This window comes from Rutilus rutilus (genome assembly GCF_951802725.1).
Source record: "Rutilus rutilus genome assembly, chromosome: 10".
In the NCBI taxonomy this organism is placed as follows: domain Eukaryota; kingdom Metazoa; phylum Chordata; class Actinopteri; order Cypriniformes; family Leuciscidae; genus Rutilus; species Rutilus rutilus.
In genome coordinates this window covers 23947793-23968954 of record NC_140215.1, presented here as the reverse complement: position 1 = coordinate 23968954, position 21162 = coordinate 23947793, and the positions used below count along the sequence as shown (strand labels likewise).

The 21162-nt window shown below is 38.6% G+C and overlaps 1 protein-coding gene across 13 annotated transcripts in view; it reads right to left on the bottom strand.

The window, feature by feature from the left end:
• Positions 1 to 7291: 7291 nt before the first annotated feature.
• The window catches only part of abi2a (abl-interactor 2a), a 37436-nt gene continuing 23565 nt past the window's right edge, over positions 7292 to 21162 (bottom strand). Inside the window, exons 3-13 of one of the 13 annotated variants that reach the window (XM_084420980.1) lie at positions 20689 to 20865; positions 20514 to 20531; positions 19867 to 19964; positions 18501 to 18650; positions 14975 to 15096; positions 13756 to 13962; positions 11614 to 11772; positions 10363 to 10449; positions 9750 to 9920; positions 9126 to 9168; positions 7292 to 8490 (exon numbers count right to left, since the gene is read on the bottom strand). In XM_084420980.1, the coding sequence (XP_084277106.1) occupies positions 8475 to 8490; positions 9126 to 9168; positions 9750 to 9920; positions 10363 to 10449; positions 11614 to 11772; positions 13756 to 13962; positions 14975 to 15096; positions 18501 to 18650; positions 19867 to 19964; positions 20514 to 20531; positions 20689 to 20865 (1248 nt within the window). In that variant the 3' untranslated portion in view covers positions 7292 to 8474. The remainder of the gene's footprint in view (positions 8491 to 9125; positions 9169 to 9749; positions 9921 to 10362; positions 10450 to 11613; positions 11773 to 13755; positions 13963 to 14974; positions 15097 to 18500; positions 18651 to 19866; positions 19965 to 20513; positions 20532 to 20688; positions 20866 to 21162) is intronic. The other 12 variants (XM_084420974.1, XM_084420969.1, XM_084420977.1 and 9 more) reach the window with 12 other exon arrangements.

The following is a 21162-nucleotide window of genomic DNA, read 5'->3' as shown; positions in this document are numbered from 1 at the left end:
TTTGTTTTAATCACGTTTTATGAAATCAAAGAAGTTATCTGGAACAGTCTAACTCTCCTTGACATAGAATGACCCCTGGAGAGAAAGAGCCCAGTGGAGCCCGTCCTGTGCGTGCCCCGGATAATGACCTCTTTACTGCTGGACTCTGAGCTGGACCCAAGTGAAGCTGAATCAGCAATACAACTGATGCCAACACACACAAGCCTCGAGCACGATTCCTCAGACTTGAGAAAGTGAAGAACAGGTGAGAAATATCTTAGTATGACATCAGTGAAGGGTATGTCTGACTGGCAACAACCACAGGGAGACACTAAAGACTTAAGATTTGTCTTACTGCAAAACTATCCATGCATGTTCTCCTGGTGTGTTTCTGACAAACTGTCTCCTTTATTCCGAAATTAAGCAGGATATCATACGTATTATTTATCACGTACCAGTGTGATCTCAGAGGACGAATATCAAAAGAGCGTTTATTAATCCATTTATGTTTGATTACACAGCTGTCAACACTTAACAATTAGTAGCCTACATTAGCAAACATTGTAAGACTAATTTTGTTTTATTGATATGTTGGTTAAATAAAAATATCAAACATTTTAAAATGTAGTTTAGAATTATAGAAATTACTCGAAACTTCCTTCTCTGCAGTAGCTTTCAAATAAATTACGGTTAATTATTAAGTCATTAGCTATAATACAATCCGCGCTTTGAATTTATGAATAAAATGCCTGGCGCGCAAAATAATTTAAAAATACTAAATTGTTTGTCAAACAGTGGGCTACATTTTTAACAAAGTTGAAGATTAAATGAATTGAGATATGCCATGCCAAATATTCTTTGTGTAAAATAAATAAATAATACTTATTATATACAAATTGGTGCCAATAATGAACGCTGGAGCTTGACAGATGTCACTAGAGCTGTTGAGTGTGCAAGGAAAAATGTGTGACCATTTCTTCTTTACACTTCTTTTGTATTCTCAATACAGATGTGGATTTGGAACCTCACAAGGGTGAGTAAATAAACCTCACAGAATTATCGTTTTTGTGAATGATTCTTTTAGTTCGTGTTAAAGGGATAGTTCCCATTGACTTTCATTGCATGGGCAACAAATACAATGGAATTCAATGAGAACACAAACTATTTAGTAACATTATCATAATATAATTTATGTTCCACAGAATGAAGAAAGTCATACAGGTTTGGAATAACATGTGGGTGAGAGTAAATAATGACAGATTTTTCTGTGAACTACCGATTTTAAGGGTTAGCAGCACACTATTGCTTTGTTTACTATAATTATATTAATATAACCACTAGAGGGCGGTAGGTTACTATGTGAAACTGCTTGCTACTTTATCTGAGAGGATTCCCGAGGCTGCATTAGCCTACACATAAATATACTTTTGTATATTATTACCTGGCGGACGACTCTGCTATTTGTCCTGTGTTGAAATTGCTTGACTGCCTGTTGACTTCATCAACAGAAACCTTCAATGCCAGGTCATCCTGAGAAAAGCACCACTGGCACCACTGGTAACCTCCATTCCAGAGGTTATATCTTAACAAAATCTGTCCTGTTTGACTGTGCGTTCACACCGCCGCCGACTTGAGCTGCAAAGAAGCTCTGGCCGCCCTGTCAAGGACGCTTGTCAAAAAGTACGGAGAAGCTTGTTGACGCTTTGGCCGCTCTGAAGTCTGTGTCACACCATGAAATGTAAACAGGAAAAAAAACAAGCAATACATTGACACTAGAAACCTTTTATAATGACAGCATTTTTATAACCGTTTTGGACACATTTGGTCGGGAAAAAAATATTTTGATTAATATGCGCGAGGGAGAGCGAGCAAGACGTGTTGTTTGAAGACGGTTAAGGTGAGTGAGTGCGCGCGCGCGGCCGGGGCTCTCTCTCTCTTTTGTAACTGGTCCCTATATGAAAATAACGTCATACATTTTTATATAATAACGTCATAAATTTTGTCATAAATGATAGGAAACCCAGCAACAGCTATTATCAGTTTCTCCTCCATTTTCTCGGAACTAATGTTTAGGTAGGAACGAAAGTTTACATCGTATGTTTCTCCGGAATCAGCCAGCGCGAAGGACGTCTATATTCTGATTGGTTGCTGGCGTTTTGCCGCTGCTTGCCGCTGAACCGCGTCATTACCATAAAGTTGAGCTTCTCTCAACTTTCAGATTGACGCTCAAAACGCCCAAAACGCGACGCCGATGAATTTGACGCTCCTTGCAGCTGAGAGAAGCCAGCTTCCATTGAAAATGAATGACTTCCGGTAACTTTGGAAGCTCAAGTCGGCGGCGGTGTGAACGCACAGTAATGAAAGTAAGATCACCATCAACATTCAATAATGCAATCTGTTTGTTAATGACGTTAAAAATCTTTAAAATGCAGTAAAAACATTACTGACATGCGAAATATTATTACAATTTCAAATAATTATTTTCTATTTAAATTAAATTGTCATTTATTTTGTGATGGCAAAGTTGATTTTTCAGAATCATAATCATTACTCCAGTCTTCAGTGTCACATGATCCTTCAGAAATCAATAAAATGCTGAATTGTTGCTCAAGTAACATTTCTTCTTATTATATCAGTTGAAATGATCAATGTGCAGCTTAATATTTTAGAGGAAAACCATGAAACATTTTTTCAGGATTCAATGATAAAAAAAATATATATATATATTCAAAAGTAGGCTACAGTATTTATTTGAAATATAAATATTTTATAACATTTTTGTCACTTTTGATCAATTTAATTAATCTATGCTAAAAGTCGGCTATTAATTTCTTCTTCAAAAAGAAATAAATATACTAACCCCAAACTTTTAAACAGTAGCCGAGCTAGTGTACATTGCAAATATAAAAATATCAATCTGTGCATTACATTTAAGACATTACTGTTCGAATGTGCAATAATAATAATGACGATACTCCATCTCCTGACCCTAGGGTTATATGGGTGTGGCTGGACCTTTAAGCTCCACCCATTGCGTCCACGAGGGGGATGTGGACGTCAAGCTCCACCCATTGGCTCTCGCAGCACGAGCCCCTGCGCAGTGCGCAACTGCGCATCCCGCCACAACACAAATCGAGCGGAGCGGCATTCACCGGTGACAGCAAGGTAACGATAGTGTTTATCTAAAGTTTCCGGATTGTTTTGCACTGCTGTCAAATTAAATCACTATTAAATATCTACATAGAGCCAGTCTAACTTAGGCAATAACCTGACAACAACAAGCAAGCGACTATATGGCGTGGCGTAGGCGTCCACGTGCAAGTTTGGAAATGCCACCTGACCAAAATTATCTCTCGAGCAAAAGTGCTGTTTTCCCGAATATCAGGACGATTGCAAATGTTTTAATACAACAGTTAAATAAACCGTAAGCTGATATAACACATTGATGTCAGTTTTAAGGGTTTTAGCTCAATTTCACAATCAGAACAATTGGGTCTCCTTGTGGTGTTTCAGAGATTTAATATTTTACTCACTTATCAAGACTTGCCGCCATCTACTGGCGGTTTTGGCTTCATATAGAAAATTATCATAAAATTCCTATCATTCATTGTTTAGCTTGTTGTTGCCTGTGATCATGATAGCATATGTATAAATAGTTGATGCTAAAATACCATTCTCTCTTTGTGAATTGGAAATTTTCAAGAAATCTGTTGAGTATTAAACATCTCCATGAGTGTATGGGTATGGTAAAATATGCAAGTCAAAAAAAAAAAAGAAGCTTTTTTCGCACTATATGGGTGAGTTTGTCACAGCAAAACCTACCATTACAATTTATTTATTTCTTTATTTTAACGATTGCTAGCCTAGGATATGTTTCTCAATACTTAGGTCCTTTAGTTTTTCAAAGGTAAATCTTAAAACAGTTAATTTCCCATCCAAAACACGAAACCTACCAAAACACTTCATTCATATCTTAAACCAACTCATTCTTCCATAACACTAGCAAAGTTTGTCACCCAACTAAGTTTGTCCCTTATAAAAACACTAACAACTGGTAGCATGATTATACACTTATTCCTTCTGTTAAATTTCTTTCCAAAAATAAATGACAGCTGTTTTTAGCGTTCACTGCCATGTATATTACATGGTCCATGTTTACATTACAGTACCAAATTATTCCTGAATTGTATAATTATAATCAAACTGTGCAGGTGTTTAGCTAAATCTGATTGTTTTGAAAGCATTTAATTTTTTTAATTTGATATAACCGTATTGTATATCTGTATCAATGTGGCAAATTGCTGTCTTAGCCTATATTTAGTTTTGTTAGGATTTGAACTTAAAATTTATGAATGATACAGTCATCAAATGTATTTTATGCCAAAGCAATGATAAATTATCCACAGTTTAGCCCATATAGACTGATGTTGTGCTCACTGTGTGAAGTGTTTTGAAAAGTGACCCAAGTATTAAGTGCTAGCGACAAAAAAAAGAGAAGAAAATAGACTAGCATAGCCTATATAAAATATATACAAAACAGATCCTTAAAATGAACGAAATGTTAAAGGTAGTTGTTTTGGGCGACATATCACTTAAAGGTATAATGGAGGATTTTTTTACTTCCGGGTGGATCACCTATGCTATTGGTCCTCCTAATTGTCAATCATTCTGGTGAATCAATCAAACTTATTCAAAAAGTGGAGAGGGCGGGTCTTATCTAAAATTCGGAAAGATCCTCCACTATACCTTTAACACATGACAGCGTGTGCCAACCTGATGTTTATGAACAAAACTGTTATGAACTGTTTTTCTATTTGAATGCATGCTAGTGTAGTTTTATTGTTTCCACTTGTTAATGTTTGGACATTGTCCATGTCATATGAAAGTCTGAAACTGGGTATAAGAGGGATCAAGAACAAAAGTGGAATGAGGAACTAATTAAATACAAGGTTCCCACACTTTTTAATCAGTTGATTTCCACTTACCCAAGTTATAGCAAAAATATGATAATAATGTAATTATTTTAACATTATCCTGAAAAAAAAAAAAAAACACACACATACAAAACCACTGCTAGAGAAACACAAGTATACTGACAAGCATTTTCTCCCCAAACCTCTGATAAACAGCACTGCTCATTTGATCTCTTGTTCTCACAGCAGGGACACTTTTCACAGAACTGAGCTTTGATTTGCACATTTTTCACACAAACATTCACTTTTTTTCTTGTGTTGTTGCAATTTTTGCTGTATATATAGCTGCAGTATCCTTACAGCAAAATAATAATAAAAAATAATATAACACTATATAAAGATGTGGAGTAAATCCACAGGAGATATAAATATGTTAAAGATATAGTGGTTGTAGCGTTCACAGCAGAATAACTGCTCTTCTTCTCTGTCTCTGCAGCTAACAGCCTGTGGGCGTCTGAGTGTGCAAACCTCCAACACTCTTACGTACGTCTCAAGCCATCTGGACCCCTGTTCACTGCCAAGTTACGTAAGTCTGAAAAAGAACATGGGCGTGTATCCCAAACACTGAGCTCAACTCCATCTGAGATGACATTTCGCTATAAACTCCCCTTAGCGCATTCATCAATAACAGTATGGAAAGAAGTGAAAAACAGAAAGCTTATGGTCAACACAATTCTTCACGTTTGCATCTGGACCCATACGGCTGTCTTTTAAGAAAGCGCTGAAAATGTGCTGTTTTAGAGCGATCAGGCACAATTTACGTGAAAGTGATTAATAACGGGAAGGAAAAGGTTCACATTTAGAGATTTTGCACATTTAGTTTCATCCTCACACATGGAAATACTGATGTTCATACTTTTATTTAGTTATATACACATATATTGGCACACAAGAATATTGAGTTAATGGGCTTTTAATCGATTACAAAAATCACTATATTTATGTTAAAATAGAAATATTTGTCATCTCTCTGCTGTTTGCAGTGATGTGCTTTTAAACTAAGCCCTATGAACGTCACATTTTGCCAGGTATTATTGTAGGGTAGAGTGAGGGATTCGCCCACCTGGCTCTACTCTCCATCTGTTCTTTACATAAGATTCAGATTCAGTTTCGTGATGGAGGTATCACAATGGAGTCAGACTTTAGGTCCTGCAAAATGGAAAACTGTTTTAGTAGCAGGAGAGAAAAAAAGATCAGTGATTGTCAAATGTAGCTTATACACATTTCGAATAACATTACAAAATGGCACAATATATTTAGCATAAACATTTATAGAGCACCCAGATTAATACTATAACGTTTGGACATTGTCCATGTCATATGAAAGTCTTAAACTGGGTATAAGAAGGATCAATAACAAAAGCGTAATGAGGAACTAATTAAATACAGGGTTCCCACATTTTTTGGATGTTTCAGGTTCTAACATATACTTAAAGGGTTAGTTCACCCAAAAATGAAAATTCTTTCATTAAATTCTCACCCTCATGTCGTTCCAAACCCATAAGACTCGTTCATCCTTGTAACACAAATGAAGATCTTTTTGAAGAAATCTGAGATAGCTGCGCAACTAGACGCGTCAAAGTGTTCGTAAAGAGATCGTAAAACTAATCCATATGAATTGAGCTGTTTAGTCCAAATTTTCTGAAGAGACAAATTTGCTTTATATGATGAACAGACTGAATTTAGGCTTTTGTTCACATATAAGCATTCATCAACTCACATCAGTTATGGTAAACAGAAGCTCAAGCATGTTTACTTGACGTGTGAGAACCAGTGAGGTTAATTCTCGTGTTACGCTGCACGTTTGAGCTTCTGCAAGAACCAATGAGGTTTGTTCTCGTGCATCAAGCAGGTTCGGTTGAGCTTCTGTTTATGATCGCTGATCAATGTTTAAATGTGAGTAAAAGCTTAAATTAAATTCGATCGAGTCGCTTCAGAAATTTTTGACTTTGGACACTAAATTCATAGTCATACGATCTCTTTATGAACTTTTGGAAGCGTCAAAGTAGTAGTTGCGTAGCTGTCAGTGGAGGGACAGAAATATCTCAGATTTCATCCAAAAAAAATTGTTCTGAAGATGAACGAAAGACTTATGGGTTTGGAACGACATGAGGGTGAGTAATTAATGACAGATGTAATTTTTGGGTGAACTACCCCTTTAAATTGTGCAAATGTCCATCAACCAGTATGGTAAAAATAAAGCTGCATTTTTAGCTGGTGAAATTTTATTAATTGCCATATTTTTTCAGGACTGGAAATCCTGACTTGAAAATGTCCTGATATTTCAGGCTTTCCATTATTGTGGGAACCTTGTAAATAAAATAAGAAAAAAAATGAAATGTAAAAATGTTTGTTTTATTTTTATTAAGCATGCAGTCTATGAAACACTACATTCACTTAAATAATAACCAACTGGTTAGCATCATTCACTACACAATATTTAAAACAAAAAAATTCAAACTGTTCATGAGGTTATTAGATATGTCTAGTACTGCATGTGTCAGGGCTGACTGATTCTCGTTGGGGAAAATATAAACAAAAAAATGAGCCATAAATGTATAAAATATATTTAGTGATGGTAAAAAAGAAAAAGTAAAGTTAAACCTAGATGAGACCTGTATGCAAACGAGTCCGAACCTGCAAAGACACCATGAAATTATACTTTGTTTGCACAAATATTTCAACAAACCGGCTGAAACAGATTCTCTTAGATGGGAGAGTAAAGATATAAGTCAAACAATTAATAAAATAAACACTTTACAGTTAAAAATTAAAAATAACCTTAAACTGTCACAACATGAAATAAATAAAGCATCTTCTCAATTTTCACTCTTTCTGTTCAGTGCCACACTTTCATTTTTCCTCAAAATACGATTGTAATGAATTCCCTTTTTGAACGTGACCGCACTGTAAAACACCACGAACCCACCTCAGGCCGTTCAAAAAATAAATCCGTTTCAGAGACATCAGTCAGCCCCAGTGCTGCCTACCAAAACACTGCAATGCTGTGGAATAGGCAAGGTTATGAAATATGGAAATACAGACAACAATGTACCCACTCCAAATCTAGCTTATGCATATCCACAACTTCAAACGCTGTATCCTTCATTCAAGGTAAACATGTTATTGGCTTTTATTTATATCATTTTAGTTCTCTAATAGTTTTCTCAGTCCTTGGTGCAAAAGTGTGGTCTGTAACATCTAGATGTCCATCTTCATATTGCGTCCTTTTTTCAGTTGCACCACTCGTCTGTGAGCACGGCCTGTTATTAGCATGGTTTGTATGCAGTACGCTGTTCTGCAGTGTAAGATTAGCGCTGGTGGGCGTTGAGAGGTGGAGGAGAGAGAGACCGAGGACACGCTCACTCAGTGTAGTGCATGATGGACTCAACGTAGTTTCCAGGGAAGAGTCCCGTAGTGCCGCTCATCACGCCTTCATACCAACCGTCGTCATTCTTTTTAATCACATAGATGATGGCCCCCTCATGGAAAGACAACTCGTCTTCCTTGTCTTGCATGTAGTCATAGATTGCCACCACTAAGAGCGGGAAAAACAAAGAGGCCGGCAAGTTACCAACGGCCCATGCAGAAATTTGAGTACCCATCATTCACAGTTCTACACATTCCCACCACTTGTGTGTTTGTGTTCATTTTGTCAGCTTTTTAGTTTTCATATTTAGTCAAGTAAATATCGGAGTATTTTAGTCAAAAACTTCACATTAGAATCACGACGATTGTTTTCATTTGAGAAATCCATTTTTACATTTCATCAGGATTACTGCACTTTCACCTATAGGAACAAATCAAGCGAATGTCAACCCATATGCATGGTTTATTTTACTCGTCTAGTTTCCTGATTTATTATAGGCTATGCCATACATGAAAACTAGTCAAACAAGAAACTTATCTCAGAAATTAATTTCTAGTAGTCCAATAATTCCAAACTACATTAATGTTTTTCTATTAAGACAACAGCAAAAGACTATTTTCACACAGAGGTGCAGTTATTACACAAATATAGTCAAGATCCATGTTTGGATTTATTACAGTTCATCACTGAGAAGGTTTGATCACAGATTTAGTCGCAGCAAACAGCACAAGTGGCTCGTGAAGAAACACAGACTGGCTGTATGACAGAATATCTAAAATGGAGATCGCTGAACTCCAGCTTACTCGTTTGTTGGTGTTTTCAGATCATCTGCGCTTCTTCCGCAGTCTTAGTCATAGAAAAAAAGGTCGTCAACAAGCTTTTTTTCATCATAGATTTCATTAACGAAATTAACACTAGTGTCTATTATTTTTTTGCTAATTTAATTTAATGATGCTTTCAGTTGTGAATAAGATAATACTCTATCAGTGCCATTTAACACCAACCTTTTACAAATCATGGTAATGATGTCAACACTGAGCACAAGGTCCCTTTATAACAAGTGTCTTTGAATAGCATGTACTAACATTTAAATTAATCATTTGTTACAATGCACATATTTTGTACTTCTATTTAAAAATTTCTATAATTAGACCCTGCAGACCCTTCCTTTACTTATCCTCAACCCACTAGACCAGTATCCCACCTCAATAGCAGCACAAGTGTTTTGCAATACAATATGAACACAATAAGTACAGTTTACCTAACAATTTCTTCTTTTTTTTTTTTATGCATGCACAAAAGACACCTAATATAAAGTTTAACCGAGCACATTAAAATGTCCTCATGACCATCACTGTTATGCCCTAGTTAGCCAATAATATTGTGAGATTAATCTAACCAGCATCTTCTAAATATTTTCAGTGTACCTTTCTCCAGATAAGTTTGTGGAGCCCAGGGTGGGTCTTCTTCAGCATAAGGGTCACTGTACTCCACCACAGAAGACTCTCCTTCCTCATAGTCTTCAGGAGGAGCTGGATTTTGTGTCTCCTCAAACACCGGCTCTTCTGAAGGGGGAGGTGGGGGAGGCGCATCTGAAACTGAGTGAGAGAGTAGAGAAATGAACAGGAGACACACGACCCCAGATGAGAAGGCCATGCAAGCTCATGGATCCATGCAGAGAGAGCAAGAAGTTCTGATGTGATATGGATGGGTTTACTGTGAAAAAGAAACCGTGATGAAAGTTACACTCCTAACATTCTCAGATAGACAGATGCATACACACATGAATGCACCTGTATTCAGTGATTTACTCATCTGACACACAAAGTTGTCAGCTTGAGGGCTTTTTCTTAGGAAATATTGATATTCATTTAATAAAATGTAGATTTGTAATCAACTGACTAACCTAAAACAAGTATTATAGGTATATTTTCATGCTTTCAACAGCAGCTCTTGTGCTTTTAGACAAGCTGCTTTGAGCTGTATGTGTGTGTCTCTGAATGCTGGAGGGTCTCATTGGAGAAGCTCAAAGCCACTTACTGGTTTCCTGTACGCGAGCCACAAAACCCGTCAGTGGAAGCTGGGGTGTGATCTGCAGTATGGAGGGGGGAGGGGGGGCCACTGAGGCTAGTCCACAAGACCACAAAAAAGCACAGAGGAAGGGGGGAGTGTGAGCAATGAACCAAGATAAAGAAAGTGAATGTGTAAGGGAAAAACAGAAGACAGTAGATAGTTAGTTGAGTGTGCAAACAGGAAGTGGTTACCTCATTGCAGAAAGGATGGGTCTACAACCAGATAGAGAGGTTCAAACACTAACCCATTTATACATTAAAGTAACACTCTAAACACTCTGTTAATACAACAATGTATCATTAAAGGTGAAGTACGTCGTTTCAAACAACCTTGCAAACGCCTCTTTGGGCCGTTGCGCCTCACCCAACTCAAATCACAAATACAGCTCATAAGGGTGCATGTCTCAACAGGTAAATGTAGGCTACTTTCAATAATATACTTTCCAGCATATTAGGAATACTTTTAGATGTGTTACGGTGTGTCACGAATAAGCAATTTAGATAAAAACACTCTATAAAGCAAACTTAAGCGTCTCGCTTATAATAAACTCAAAAACATCTGCACTGCGTGCAGTTTTTGACATGATGTGCCACAACTGTATAAGACTACACTGGACACAAAGAAAATATTATAAACAGGTACATTTGTCAATCAGCATGATGATGATGATGATGATGATGATGATGATGCTGTGTGGTATTGAATTGTCCATTGTAGTGTGTTGCATCACAGTGCTCCGATTTTTTAATCTTTGAAGGTTTAAATGCAGTGAATTTTGGCTTGCACTTCCTATAACCGAATGTCTTTTCCTAAGTAACGCAACATCCATGATCCCACAACCTAGACACCCTCTGGCCACGCCCCGAACTCTTGCTATAGGTTCAGCTGGAAAGAGATTGACAGATCTGAGTGGGCCGCTCTTATTGGTTAGATAGTGCCTGATAGGCTCAATGTTTACACTTTTGGGGGAGATAAACATATGATTGGCTTACTAATAGTAGTCAATGAACTATAAACTGGGATAAGAGAATGTAATTTTACAGAAATATCATACATGCTTCACCTTTAAAAACATTGACAGAAATATTACTACAAAAAAAGGGACTATGAGGTATTCATAATATCAAAGAACAAATGAAACTGCCTTTGACGAATAAGCAGAACTGGGTGTTTTGACATCCTTTCTGGGACGTGAGGTATGAATAGTGAGAGCGGTACCTTGGTTCTGATTGTAATGGGGCCCTCCATTCTGTTGGCTGGAGGGCATGGACGTCTGACCCATGATTGAGGGCGGCCGGCGGTACGGCAGCGAACCTCCCACTGTGGGTGAGATCTGTCTGGGGACGGGCCTGTTCATGCTGTAGAACTGAGGAACACCTGCACGAACAACACGCAGTCATGAGACAAAAGAATGACTTCAGACTGATCATGTTCATTTCTGAGAAACACCACCATAATTCCTTAGAGTTAAAAATAAATGAGAAGAATGTTAGAGGTCTAAAGACAGACCTTTTAAGGACAAGCACTTTTCCATAAAGATCAAATGGATCAATGGTACAAAAGCAAAGCGTGAATGTCATGAAAACGTCATGATCTAAAGTTCTAAACTGATCTGGACTAAGGTTTTCACACTAGCCACTGGTTTCACAGACAAGCCTAGTAGTCCCAGACTAAAATGCATGTTTGAGCTGTTTTAACTGAAAGAAACTTGCACTGACATTTCTTAAAATATGCCAGTGCCATTGTTTTGACTCAAGATGCACACCAGCTTTCTTTGAAAGGACGTTTTTACATACATTTGGTTTTTTTTTCTAAGGCATGTTTATAAAAGCTACTTAAATATCCTAATTAAGCTAGGGCCTAATACTGGCTTAAGCCCTGTCTGTGAAACCAGGCCTAGATCATCTTGGTGTGGACCAAAATTGGATTCATTTGGTTTGTGTGAAAGACACTTTTTTTTGCTTGACAATGGGCCCTGAAGTACAGTTTCACAAGGACAGTTCACAAGGACAGTTCACAATCATTATTTATACGTTTTGGAAATGCTGTACAAATTTTGGTTACACTGATTGTGTTAGGGGTCAAATTGACAGCAAGGTAAAAAACAAACATTTATTGTAACTTGTCAAACACTAAAATATGAAAAGCATGAGAACTTTAGAAGAAAAAGGTATGATGTTTATTACATAGGCCCCGTCCACACTACTGCGTTTTCGTTTAGAAACGGAGAATTAAAACGAATACGATCTCCGTCCACACCAGCGTTTTAGCTGCGTATTAGAATTGATCTCCGTCCACATTAAAACGACTGAAAACGCGGATCACGTGACCATTCACCAACACTGGGCATGCGCGAGCCGGTGTAAACACAACTTCATTGATAAAATTATCCCACCATGCGCTGGTTCTTCCCGGGTTAACCCAAAACCGACGCTCCATGTACACGGTCGATACCGGGAATTGTCAAACGTAAACTATTTTATCGGGAATTGTCAGTTGCACACGGGAATTGTCACATTGTCACTATTTTACCGGGAATTGTCACAGATCGCTCGAATAATAGCTTGCCTCCGGCGCATGTAGGCAGTTAGCATTGTAAAATGCAGAATTTACTTGCACAACAGCTGCTAGAAAAGATATAGCCTACGCCATGACTGATGACACCCAATCATAGATCCGAGCGTGAGCCTCTACTACGTCATCGTTTCTAAAGTCCTCCGTTTTGACCCGTCCACACCAAACGCCCTCCGGAGATTCAAAACGAAAAACGGGTCGGCAGCGTTTCTAAACTTCTCCGTTTTGGGTCTCCGTTTTAGTGTGGACGGGAGGTGCAAACGTAGCAAAAGGTCTCCGTTTTTAAACGAAAACGCAGTAGTGTGGACGGGGCCATAGTTTTAGTCCCCAAAAAAAAAAAATCTGTGAAAGGATTTTTTGTTTTTACATAAATTGTTGTTACTTCTCACCAAATTGCAGGGAAACCAATGAGGTTCCCAGATTTTTAAAACAAAAGATGCTAAATTTTTACTTAGTATACAACAGTTCTTTAACCCTTCACTGTCAGCAAAAACAGTTCCAAAAAGATCCCACAGCCACTTTGTGGATCATCAAGCAACAGAGAAACATGCTGCTAGTAGAAAGTCACATTGGTACTATTGTTGAGGACTCAAATGTACCAAGTTAGAATTGTAACAAACAAACAATGAAAACAGCTTGAGAGACTCATGAGGAAACAATATGAGCAGGACACAAAGACCAAAAATTCACCACAGAATAGCATAATGTCTCAGCAGGTGTGGAATGACACGAGGGTAGAAGGTGTGACTGATGGACTGCAGATGATTCGGACAGTGGCGGACTCACCTGTCCCAGGGTCAGTGTTGGATGTAGCACTATCTGCAGCTGTAGTGAGGGGTGGCTGGGAGGTAGGAGAGCCTTTCTCTGGGGTCAGAGAGCTCTCAGTGGAGTCGAGAGATTCAGGGATTGAGGGTTGTGTGGGGGTTAAGTTAGAGGAAGTGAAAGAAGGCTGAGTGGAGTTAGCTGGAGCTGAAGGTGTGCTGGCACTAACAGCTTGAGGGTAAAACGAGGAGAGAGGAAGGAAACCAAATGAGAAATGCTTTTGCATTTCACATAAAGGGAGGTAATGCGGGGGCATGATTTAAGAAGCTGAGCATAAAATCACAATTCTGCTTTTCTGAAGACTATTTACATCAGGGGTGTCCAATCCTGCTCCTTGAGGGCCACCACCTTCCAGCACATTTTAGCTCCAGCCCCAATTAAACACTTTAACCAGTTAATCAAGGTGTTCAGGATCACTAGAAACACCCAGACAGGTGTGTTGCAGCTAAAGTCTGCAGGACAGTGGCACTTCAGGAGCAGGATTGAACAACTCTGATGGTACTGTTGAATTTTTTGAATGTTCATTTATAGCCTTATTCAGAAAATTCCTTGTTTCAGTCGTTTGAGAGGAAATGCAATAGAAACTGCTGAAATACACCAATTCCCACCCCCAACAGAAGCAATTCAACCTGTCATCCAAGCTGCTTTTTCCATTCCTGAAGTGAATAATAAAGTGAAAAGAAGTCTACTGACGTGTTATATTCTACATCTGAAGCTATATGATAGTTTTGTGATAAGACCAATAATTCAAAGTCATTCACTGAAAACATTGACTCACAGCCATTGAAAACTAATGTATTTATGATTTATGAAAAAAAAATTCTATCAGTCGACACATAAAAGAACAAGAAGTACAATTTCATTAGTTATTGCTTGTAATATCAACAGACTAGATTTTGAATGCAAGTTTTTTAGTGGAAATATAACTAAACTCCTTTTGTATTCCACAAAACAAAATCCATAAAAGTTTGGAACAACATGAGGGTAAATGGATGAACATTTTTATCTTTTGCATTTTTTTTTTTGTATTTGATTTTGGATATAAAGTCAGATGTTAGCAAGATCATAATCACACTTCTTAAGAACTTATTCTAAATGATCAAAAAAAGAAATGATTTTAGCCAGAGAATGTATGTGGTACATATGTTGTTAGGTGAAGTCAGAGAGGAGATGAAGATGTCACCTGGGAAGGCGCTGGGTGGAGAGGGTGTGGGCACAGCGATGGGAACACCCACACTTCCGCTCCCGCTGTTTTCACGACTGCTACTGCGGCTGCTGGGATGACTGCCGCCACTGCTCCCACTGCTGAACAGATTACACACCACGTGAACATGTGCCTCATGTTATACACACTCATGTCATGCAAGCGCTCTCAAACACACACACACACACACAGACAGACAGACAGACAGACAGAGAGAGAGAGAGAGAGAGAATGGTCTCCATACATGGATCAAAACACACTTACACACTGAACCAGCCCATGTTGCTATGACACAAAGAACATGAGATGGCAGCATTTGTGAAACAGAATGAACAGAAGCAACAGCAGAGACTTTGTGGCCAGAAAGAAGCGCACTCACTAGCCTGCGCTCAATACTGAAAAGGCAAAAGCTGAGCACACAGACTGCATGAAATAATGTGCTTCAGATGCAGAGAAAAGAGCAAGAAGAAATACACAAGTCAATCAGTAATGAGACTAAGGACTTTGAGTGAGATTCTGTTTCGTAAGAGAGATGAAAAGCAATGCCAGGTGGATATAGAGCTGAAGCAGCTGAAGGAAAGGAGCAAGACACGTTACATGGCTGAAGAAAAGAATGAATTGTCTGCGTCTTTAGATCTAGCAGCAATAATTATTTTGTTAAATGTTGGCATGAAATGGAAATTCACCCATCTATTTTTGAAATGCATATTATTGTTCTGACTGCTAACAACTGATTTTTTTTTTTTACCTCATTATTTATCAAAATGTCACGACTTGATCTTTCGGTGAAACAACTGACTTCTCTCAGGTAATGTATATCGGACTTCTCCAATCTTTAATCCTCTTAAATCCCCATTTCTTAAGATCCTGATATACTGCAGTGGGTCCTGGAAACCCACTGCTCTGCACATTTTGTATGTCTCTCTTATATGACACTCTTAGTTCAGTTCATGGAGCTCTCAACTAATGAGCTGATGATCTAAATAGGGTGTTGTAAATAAGGGAGACATACAAAATGTGCAAAGCGGAGTATCCCCAGCACCAGGACAAAAAACCCACTAGCCTGGAGGTAAAAAGAAGCTTGAAATACCTGGTATACTGTTAGCAAACATCCCGAAGCCACCTACACGGCTGAAAGCGGCGTTTAGATGATTATGTAAATATGTGCTGCATGTTTTCTCTCAGCAGTGACAAAACAGCAGTTAAGAAAGCATCTGATCACAGATCATCAGCTCTGCAATTCAGCGCACCAGTCAAGACATGTCATGTTTATTTAGCACTTTATATAATCGATTGCTTTACAGCAAGCAGCTTTAAAGATTAAAGGGATAGTTCACTTTGAAATAAAATGTTGATATGTTTTAGCTTACCTCAAGGGCATCCAAGATGTAGGTGTCTTTGTTTCCGCAGTAGTTTCAATTTTGATATTTTTAGGTCAAACCGTTCTTGTCTGTCAGTCATATAATGCATGGTCACTGTCTCAAAACACAAGCACAGAGTCCAAATTAAAACAATTCCCCATCGTCCAAATGAAATAATTCCCCATCATAAGTACACATTGATGGCCTAAGACACGAAATGAGCGGTTTGTGTGAGAAAACGAACAGTATTTATATCGTTGTTATCTCTTGAAAACAGCACACGTCCAAATGATCTGACGGCGCGGGTATAGATATATAAATAGATGTCGCCTTGGCTACTGCAGTTCATTGGAACGAAACCGTAGCCAAGCGACATCTAGTGTATACATCTATACCCGCCCGCTGGTGGGTATAGATGTATACACTAGATTTCGCCTTCGCTACTGCAGTTCATTGGAACGAAACCGTAGCCAAGGCGACATCTATGTATATATCTATACCCGCGCCGTCAGATCATTTGGACGTGTGCTGTTTTCAAGAGATAACAACGATATAAATACTGTTCGTTTTCTCACACAAACCGCTCATTTCGTGTCTTAGGCCATCAATGTGTCCTTACGATGGGGAATTGTTTAATTTGGACGATGGGGAATTGTTTTAATTTGGACTCTGTGCTTGTGTTTTGAGACAGTGACCATGCATTATATGACTGACAGACAAGAACGGTTTGACCTAAAAATATCAAAATTGAAACTACTGCGGAAACAAAGACACCTACATCTTGGATGCCCTTGAGGTAAGCTAAAACGACAGATTTCCACGACAAAGACGGCAGAGTCGCAGAGCCCATCTACACATTACGTAATCGTCATGGACCAATGGTAGTTCCAAAGGGATTAACAGCCAGAAAAGTTCACTGTTGTAGCTTATCCACAGTGTGTGCACACAAAATAAACGCTTAATAGTCAAATCGTGCCATCGCGCTAATCACTGATTTGCCCTCCAAAACCAAAAATAGCTGTTTCGCCTGAAAATCTTCGATAGGTTTTCAGTGCATCCCTATAATTATGAGGGGAAATGGGATTAGGACACAACATAGACTGGACTCAAAACCTCCATCCTTGAAGTGCTACAGCTCTAATGTGTCCAGAGCATGTGTGCCTCCATTGTGCCAAAGCTCTGACAACTCCAAACTGTCTGTAGCCTCTGCAAGATTTCTAATGATATTAAAATGTTCTCAAATTTGAATAAAAATTTATATGATACAAATGATCAGTCGCTCTAAACTTTAGGAGGGAACAACCATTGTTATTTGTGTCACAGTCAAGTTGTTCAATAACATTTTCAACTAGCAGACAGATGGGAGAGTGCTGGGAAAAACAGCACCAAATGCTCTTCTAATTCTGACCTGAGTGACAAGCAGTGATCCAGAGCATATGGGAAGACTCCAGCATACACTCACTGCTCAGGATGAAAACCGGAGAAATGCTTAGGAGTGTATTAAGAGGTGCTCCTGTAGCTAAAAAGTAGTCAAAAATGGGGTGCTAACAACAACAAGGGCAGGGGTTTGATTCCCAGGAAACACCACTATAAAAAACACTTTGGCTAAAAGTGTCAGCCAAAAACATAAATGAAGATTGTACAGGCATCCCTGCAGATGGCACAGAGATCAAAAGAGAACAAGTGAGAGCGGTTACATAATTTCAGGCACAGAAGAAAAGGTCGGAGCTTCAAAGACCTTGTTCTGCAATGTACTGGACTTGATCTGAAAAATCCTCTGGAAAAATTAAACGAAGAAAGTCAAGTTTAAGACGGGAGACATCTCGAAGAAAACGAGGCTCTGCAGTCATTTGAGAGCATCTTCAGGCGTCTTTATCCTCCATGACTGATGATGCGTTTATGCGAGCGCTGCTAACGTCACTCGCAACTGGTTGCCAAGGTTTCAGATTATGCAATTGTGCAGACAATCAGCGATGCTTGTTTTAGAAGTGCTGGGGGGGAAGCAATGTGTCTCAGCAAAACCAACTAATCAATGCTAGCTAATAAATACATGTACATACAGTGACTATAATGCAGATGGAGAGCAGTGCGAGAGAAGCGTGAGATCTGCTTCGACAGAGAGAAGAGGATGTGGGTAATGGTACCTGTAAGTGCGGTTCCTGTGATTGACAGATGCTGTGCGTACAGGACTTTGCTGCAGGATGGGCACTGTATTGCGTGTGGGGCTCGGGACATAGTCATTAGGCACCACAGGAGGCCTCACTGGCTCAAGTGTCCTGTAGGGGGAGTGTCTCCTGTCAAGAGAAACACACATATAATTTGCCTTTTTGCATGGTGACATTTTCACGCTAAATGTAATTTCACCACCAGATTCTAATTACTGTTATGTGTGCAGTCGTTTTAGTGTAATTGTAACAATCATAATTCATAAGGATATTTTCACAAATGTAACAGATCTTTTTTTTCTGTACTACAATACTACAGACCAATTACTATTTTTTTAATCAGCATAAATTAAAGTTAGTACAACAAATAATACTTATTTCTCCACACAATACAATAATCCAGTAAGGAATGTGCTTAGCCACAACCCTCTATGGACAAACTGAAACTTGAGTCGCCATTGGCTAGTAAAAAGGGAAAAAATATAAAAATTTGTTTTACATGGAATGCGAGAACACTGCAAAAGATTTTTTTTATACATAAATATAACAAAAAAATCAATTTCAAACACTATTAGTCAAGTAGTCACAAATAAACACAATAGAACAAAGATGCAAATTAAATAAACAGTGTTTTTCAGGTTTTTTTCAATGCAAAAAAAAAAAAAAAAATTCTTAATGGTCCTAAAAATAGGCTTTTTTTACACATAAATTCCTTATTTTTTTATGACACTGACACAAATATACGGCATTTAATGAGGAAATATGCTTTAGTTGTGTTATGTTGCAGACCTGTCCATTAGCAGCACCAATCTGCACAGCTCGTGTTCAGAAAACAGGGCAGGACACACAGAAATATCAAGCTACGGCTTAATGAACACTCTTTAAAGATTGAGCATATCTGATCTGTTTCATAATCAGTTTCACAGTTCTCAATTTTAAATGCCAAAGCACATTTAACACGCTTTTTTATTGGCCTAAATGAAAGAGCTGGCTGTTCACTGGCATAAAAGTAAGCAAGGGATGTGAAGGATAATGTCATCTGTGGGGATGAGGCTGAGTTTTCCCTGAGGACAAAACAAAAGACATGACCCTACACAACTCAACTAGAGACACGTCACATCATGCTGTGTGAGACCTACACTGAAAAACAGGCTTTTACTAGGAAATGAAAGCCTCACTGATGTTGCTCTAGAAAAATCGTTACGCAAAAACACTAAATGATCTGATCAGACGAAAGGATCTCAGAGATCCGAGTATAAATTATAATAAACAAATTCTTCTCAACAATCTCAGCTGCCGATTCTTTCAGTCGCGACCCCTAGAGCTACACGGTCTGTATACATACCCTATGGTGCCTTTGCCTGACATCGGCGGGCTGGGAGGTTTCTGTGTGGGAGGTGTGGTGCGAAGAAGGCTGCCCATCTTCATGTTCTGGGTGTTGACCTATGACAAAATCAACATCATAAACAGCCTTCAGCTGTGAAAGATAACATCTCAGTTTCACGGAAGAGGAGGGAAACCGGCATCAAAGTTGACAATGGCCTAGTACAGCCGTAAAAAAAAAAGGCAGTGATAGATAGAGAGATCTCATTTAGTTTTTAGAGAAAACAAAGAAAAGCTCAAACAAACAGAACAATCAAACACGCCAAATTCTGAGCCACATGCAACAATTATAAAATGGTAAGGATGAAAGAAGAAACAGGGATGATTGCCAAATGGTTGTTCAATTTCGGACCTGCAAAATTCGCTAAGTCAAACTCCAATATGATTTACTCCTTCTCGATTTCTCATTAATGTATCTATAAAAAGGATTACAGAATCTCCAAATCAGCATTGACTAGTATTTTTGTATTTCGTGACGGCTTAATACTACCTAAAACGGATCAAATACAGAATGTCAGTGTTTAGGTCATAAGTATGAACTAAGGAATCAAACCTTATTCCTTCTCCATTCATGTCACCTGATCGTAGGACAGCTGTAAAAGCCCTTACCTTGAACTTAAGCAACCACTTAAACCAAGAGCGAAGCAGAGAACAGAGGTGAGAGGAAGCACAGAGAGGTTAGTGACACATTTCAGACACACAGAAAACCCACGTTAGATTTTGCCATTTGTTAGTTCAAAACAAACATGTTAGTCAGAAAAAGGCTGGTGAGCTTGTGTCCTACCTTCACACCATGACCAATATCGTCCAATGCGCTGTAATCGATAGGTTTGCGAATGTATCGCACCGGCCTTTCGGGATTGGCTGGAGCAATGATTTTATGCGTGCGGGAGGTGTTCTTATTGGTGGTGAGGATGCCGATCTCCCGCCTCGCCACCTTTTCTTTATGGATGTCCACTGTCTGAATAATAGAGGAACAAAGAAAAACATTTGAAAAGTTACTAAACCAAAACTAAACTGGATCATTCAGAAATCAGGTTTGACATGATTCACAACTACAACCATATTCGCAAGCCAATGCCAATCATAATAGAGGTCATTTACATATTCAGAAGTTTTAAAGCTACAGTGGCAAGAATTAAATTACGGCATTGGGGCAGGAACAACTTGAGGAAAAAGGATGGCCTGAGTTTGGCCTCTTTAAACTTCATATTTGTGAAAGCAGGTCAACAAAACACAATACGTAAGGCCAAAATAT